At 35.3% G+C, this 6,000-nt stretch overlaps 1 protein-coding gene across 12 annotated transcripts in view; it reads left to right on the plus strand.

Moving 5' to 3' along the window:
• The window catches only part of FMR1 (fragile X messenger ribonucleoprotein 1), a 62,871-nt gene extending 59,843 nt beyond the window's left edge, over nt 1-3,028 (plus strand). For 6 of the 12 annotated variants that reach the window (XM_024551072.3, XM_024551075.4, XM_045188174.2 and 3 more), the window contains one exon: nt 560-3,028. In XM_024551072.3, coding sequence (XP_024406840.2) covers nt 560-721 — 162 coding nt within the window. In that variant the 3' untranslated portion in view covers nt 722-3,028. The other 6 variants (XM_024551076.3, XM_024551079.4, XM_024551073.3 and 3 more) reach the window with 2 other exon arrangements.
• The last annotated feature ends 2,972 nt before the right edge of the window (nt 3,029-6,000 follow it).

Genomic DNA, 6,000 nt, shown 5'->3' on the forward strand with positions numbered 1-6,000 from the left:
GCTCATATTCTTCTACCAAAGACAATGGGAACCCTCAGTATAGAGAAACTTAATCACACCCATGATAGGAAGTTGTAAACCAAAGACTAGTTAATAAGTGAGTTAGTTGAGTTATTATCCTGGTAAAATCGGAATAGTAAGGCATTAATTTGTCTCTTTCTCTTGCATTTCATAGTCTTTGAAGAATAACCCATTCTTTTGAACTTGAGTATTATAGCCATGTATATTTTGTAATCAGTAATAGTAATTCATTTTAACTGTTTGTTTCTCACTGTTTTCTGCTTAGAAGAAGACACGGTAGGATTGTGAGTTTTTATCTAACTTTGGATGCAGTGAGATGACCAGTGTGTTCCAGTTAAAGAAGAAGAGCGTTTTAAAATCATAAACCAAATAAAGATCCTACCTGACCTAATTTCTTGCACTTCTTCTATTCTTACCCACCCCCCATTTTCTTTTTTAACATGTTGAATTTGAACTTCAGGTTTAAATTTCTTGTCAGGCCAATTACAGATTATAATAGGATATGGTCTGTGTATATAACAACTATAACTTGTTTTAGATCAGAGTTGACTGCAATAATGAAAGGAGTATCCACACTAAAACATTACAGAATACCTCCAGTGAAGGTAATCGGCTGCGCACGGGTAAAGATCGTAACCAGAAGAAGGAAAAGCCAGACAGCGTGGATGGTCAGCAACCACTTGTGAATGGAGTACCCTAAACTGCATAATTCTGAAGTTACATTTCCTATACTGTTTCCATAATTCTTATTCCATATAGAAAACTTTGTTAGGCCAAAGACAAATAGTAGGCAAGATGGCACAGGGCATGGAATGAACACAAATTATGCTTAAGAATTTTATTTTTCTGGTATTGGCCATATGCAGCAATTTTCAGATTTGCACACACACACACACACAAAAACCTTGAAATTTTGAAACACTGCTTTTAAGTATACTTAGCACTTCAGGACAGGATTTTAGTTTGGTTTATTTTTTAAAGAGCTGAGAAGTGATATCCTTTGTTAATTTAGATTTGTTCCTGCGTAGGGTGGTAACTACTGGTACATTTCAGATTTTCTGAATAAAGCACTTAATGGTAATCATATTAGACTTCTATTTTCAGTCTCATATAGAAGTCCATGAAATACTGTGTCGTTTCATGTCCTATGTCAGTTTATGTTTTGGTCCACTTTTCCAGTATTTCAGTGGACTGTAAAATGTATGTGATGTGACATTTGTCATTTCATTAGCAAAAAAAAAAAAAGTTGTATGATCTGTGCCTTTTTTATATCTTGGCAGGTAGGAATATTATATTTGGATGCAGAGTTCAGGGAAGATAAGTTGGAAACACTAAATGTTAAAGATGTTGCAAACCCTGTCAAATATTAGTACTTTATAGAAGAATGCATGCTTTCCATATTTTGTTACTTGCATAAACATCAGGTTAAGCAGTATAAAGAATAGGACTTGTTTTTTATGTTTTGTTGCACTGAAGTTGACAAATAGTGTTATTGAGAGGGATGTGTAATTTTGTCTTTATAGACAGAAGACATAATTATCTTTTCATTTGAGAGAGGCTAAAATGTTTTCAGCTAAGAACAAATCTTTTTGGTTGAATGTTAGTAGGATATGCCTGCTCTTTGGCCTGATGACCAGTTTTAACTTAGAGCCTATTTTATTTTTCCTCACCCCCCGTTTTGTGAAGTTTTTCATATTTTAATTTCAAGCTTATTTTGCGGAGATAGGAGAGTCATTTCCATGTGTGCACAATTACTCTGAAGTACAGATACTTTGTCTAAGAAATATTGGAAACAGGTTAAATGTTTTGTAAACTTTGAAATATTAGGTCTAATGTATAAGCAGAATTGGAAAGCAGACTAAGATTGGTTAACAAATAACTTTTGAAAGTTTCCTTTTGTTTTTTGATGTGTTGGGTTTGGTTTTGTTTTTAGTTTAGTTTTGTTTTTTTTTTTTAATGGGTAAAATTTACTGAGGAATAATATGTGAAGGGCCTTCACTGTAAGATGTTATATTTTTCTTAAAAAGTAACTCCAAGTTGGGGTACCACTGAATCTGTACAGAGCCGTATACAAACCGAAGTTCTGCCTCTGACGTATTTTGTGAGTTTGTTTCTTTGAATTTTTGTTTTAGTTACTTTTCCTTGCATACAAATAAGCATATAAAAATGAAAACAAACTGCACATGATTTCAAGAATATTAAAAAGTCTTTTAAAAGTATTGCCAAACATTAATGTTGATTTCTAGTTATTTATTCTGGGAATGTATAGTATTTGAAAACAGAAATTGGTACCTTGCACACATCATCTGTAAGCTGTTTGGTTTAAAACACTGTAGATAATTAACCAAGGTAGAATGACCTTGTAATGTAACTGCTCTTGGGCAATATTCTCTGTACATATTAGCGACAACAGATTGGATTTTATGTTGACATTTGTTTGGTTATAGTGCAATATATTTTGTATGCAAGCAGTTTCAATAAAGTTTGATCTTCCTCTGCTAAATTGATGTGGATGCAATCCTTACAAATGATTGCTTTTAAAATTTTAAGGTAGGAAAATAAATCTATAGAAAGTGTTATGTTATAAAGTGTAACTGTTCCCATTGGAAATTTCACATCATAGAAAGTTAGCCATTATCAACCAACTTCCAAGAAATTGATCTTGTTTAATCTTGTTTAATAAGGTGAAAAAATCAACAAAATGGTACAGAAGCACATTGTGCCGTTACAATATGCACTAAGTCTCTTTTTTTACAAAGGCTGAATTCAGCAAGGCGCTAACTTGCTTAAATGTGAATTATTAACTTCTAAAACTGTAATTTGATTCACATGTTTTCAAATGGATTTGAAGTTGATTCATATTACGATATTTGTGTGCTAAATGTGTATGGTTTTTTTTTTTTCAGTTCAAAGTCATGATGTTTTTAAAATCTTATTAAAGTTTCAAAAATCTGAAGATTGTTTATCTAGATGTAAAGTTTTATTAAAAAGTTGCACCTCTGAAAAAGCAAAAATTAGTCTGACAGATATTTGCTCCTGGTCTTAAATTTCTAAATATTGTATATTGAAAAAAATAATGATATGTGGGGGTGGGGGGAGGGAGTTACTCTCCATGCAAAGCATATATGCCTTGCAGATAATCCTTTATGTGCCCTTAAAAGGCAAAAATACTGATGTTTGAAAATACAACTGTCCACATTCCCGGTTACAAGATTTCAACACATTAATTACACAGAATGCTGCTACACCATATTGAATACATACTTTAGCCTGTATCCACGTAAACGTACCCTGCCATTTGGAAAATATTAAATGTGTCTATGTAAGTTAAAAAAAAAAAAAACCAACAACTATGATGTCAATATCTCAGTATTAAAATAAATGACAAGATTGAGGTAGAATGTGCCTGAATTGGCTGTTCTGGTCATTTCAAAGTGTTAAAAGTCCAAAATAATCCAATGATGCAGGATAGTCTCCTCTAAATTGATGTTTTTTGTTTTTACAGAAAAATTTGTGTTTTCTGCTTGTCTAGTTTTTCACTGTGATGATTTTCTGGTTCTTTGCTACGTGTTTTGCTTAGTTCTGGGCTCTTCAGAGCCAAAAGAGCTGAGCACAGTCTGTTAAAAATGGCAAGTAGAAACAATCCTTAAGTAACTTGGTTGGGTTTTCTTGGTTTCACAGTAGTTTTCAGTGCTGCCCATGAACAGCCTATTGGCAGCGGTGAGCTTGAGACTCAGTTGGGCTCGCTCAGAGGCATTGCTCTCATCATGATTTTAGAGTTCCTGGTAGCTAGGAGTTTAGCACCCTGATAGAGTCAATATACTTACTTGGTCTCTATTGAGCCAGTTTTCTCCATGACCATAAACAGCACCTTTTCCCTCATAACCCTCTGATCCCTCTGATAACCAGTTATTCTGAAATAGCCATTACCAGATGGTAGACTTGTTTTTTTTTGAAGGCTTAAGGGGTACCGGCATTAAAATCTTGAGCATCTTTTCCTCTGTTTATTTAGGGCTGTTTTAAATTTTTATTTGGGGCTATTTAGTTTTCCATTTCTTTCTCAGAACTTTCCATGATGAAACAGGAAAGTCCTTTTTTTATGCTAAGAGGAGGTTTTTTTGTTGGTGGGAGAGGCATTTTAAAAGATCTTTGCAAGTTGATTACAGGGTTCGGTTGAAAATTGTAAGGAAGATTAAGTCAACAGAAGATGGTTGCACGGAATCCTGGGAGTTAGGATCTATTATCATTATTCAGTGTCACACAGAACTTGGATGGCTAATGCTAAAAGAGGAAAAAAGGAATTCCTGTGTTATTTTACTCTTGACCAGAGCATAGAATAGTTTTTTGATAACTGGAAAAGTCATTTCACCTCTCTAGGATTCAGTCTCTTCATGGGTTAAATAGACGTTGCTAAAGTATCTGAAATATAAAGTTCTATACGCCATTGACTATATAGCAGACATTTCACAAGCTTTTTAGAGATACAAGCATCCTGTTTTAGGCCTTCTGAAAGATCAGTGTTGAGTGGGATTGATTAGTCAATGGGCAGTTCCAGTATATTCGGTAGTAAGTGCTAAGATGCTCAGGGTGAGGTGGGAGCCTATAGGAGAAACAGTGAAGTCGGGGTGCTGTTGAGTCAGTCAAGGGCTTTTCAGGTGAAGTGGAATCTTCCGATGAGGGAGGACAGATTGGAAGAGTTAGCCAGGAGAAAAAGTGCTACAGGCATTGATATAGGCATGAAAAAGTGTATGTGTGAGTTCAGTGTGACTCAGACATAGAATTTTTTTTTTTATAATAAGTGGCATTAGTTTTTTAATGAAAGAAAATATTTCTGGATTTGGTAAGTTATATAACATTTTTAAAATAACATGAGTTGTTAGCATGTTTGGTTTTCCTTTTTCTCTCTCTTTTTTTAAATTGTTCAAGTACATTTTTCTGCCTTTTCCCCCCACCGTCCCAGCCCTCCCCACCTCCCTCCCCCATTTCCACCTCCACTCGTTATTGTCCATTTGTCCTTTATAGTTGTTCTGTAAACCCTTCACCCTTTCCCTCCATTATCCCCTCCCCTCTCCCCTCTGGTCACTATCTGCCTGTTCTCAATTTCAATGTCTTTGGCTATACTTCGCTTGCTTGTTGGTTTTGTTGATTAGGTTCCAGTTAAAGGTGAGATCATATGGTATTTGTCTTTCACCGCCTGGCGTATTTCACTTAGCATAATGTTCTCCAGTTCCATCCATGCTGTTGCAAAGGGTATAAGCTCCTCCTTTCTGCTGGGTAGAATTCCATCGTGTAAATGTGCCACAGTTTTTTGATCCACTTATTTAGTGATGGGCACTTGGGTTGCTTCCAGCACTTGGTTATTGTAAATTGTGCTGCTATGAACATCGGGGTGCATAGGTTCTTTTGGATTGGTGTTTTAGGGTTCTTAGTATATAATCCCAGCAGTGGAATTGCCGGGTCAAAAGGCAGTTCCATTTTTAGTTTTCTGAGGAAATTCCATATCGTTTTCCTTAGTGGTTGTACCAGTCTGCATTCCTACCAACAGTGCCGCTAGAGTTGGCTTTTCTCCACAACCTCTCCAACATTTGTTGTTCGTTGCTTTATAATGGCCATTCTGACCAATGTGAAGTGCTATCTCATTGTGGTTTTAATGTGCATCTCTCTGATGGCTAGCAATACTGAACATCTTTTCATATGTCTCTGGACCCTCTGTATGTCCTCCTTGGAGAAGCGTCTGTTCAAGTCCTTTGCCCATTTTTTAATTAGATTGCTTATTTTCTTAGAGTGGAGTTGTGTGAGTTCTTTATGTACTTTGGAGATCACACCCTTGTCTGAGGTATCATTGGCAAATATGGTTTCCCATATGGTTGGTTCTCTTTTCATTTTAATGCTGTGTGTGTTTTTTTTTTTTTTTAGCTGTGCAGAAGCTTTTTATTTTGATGAAATCCTATTTATTCTTTCCTTTAGCAGACATAGAAT

The sequence above is a fragment of the Desmodus rotundus genome, chromosome X (genome assembly GCF_022682495.2).
Source record: "Desmodus rotundus isolate HL8 chromosome X, HLdesRot8A.1, whole genome shotgun sequence".
Classification (NCBI taxonomy): domain Eukaryota; kingdom Metazoa; phylum Chordata; class Mammalia; order Chiroptera; family Phyllostomidae; genus Desmodus; species Desmodus rotundus.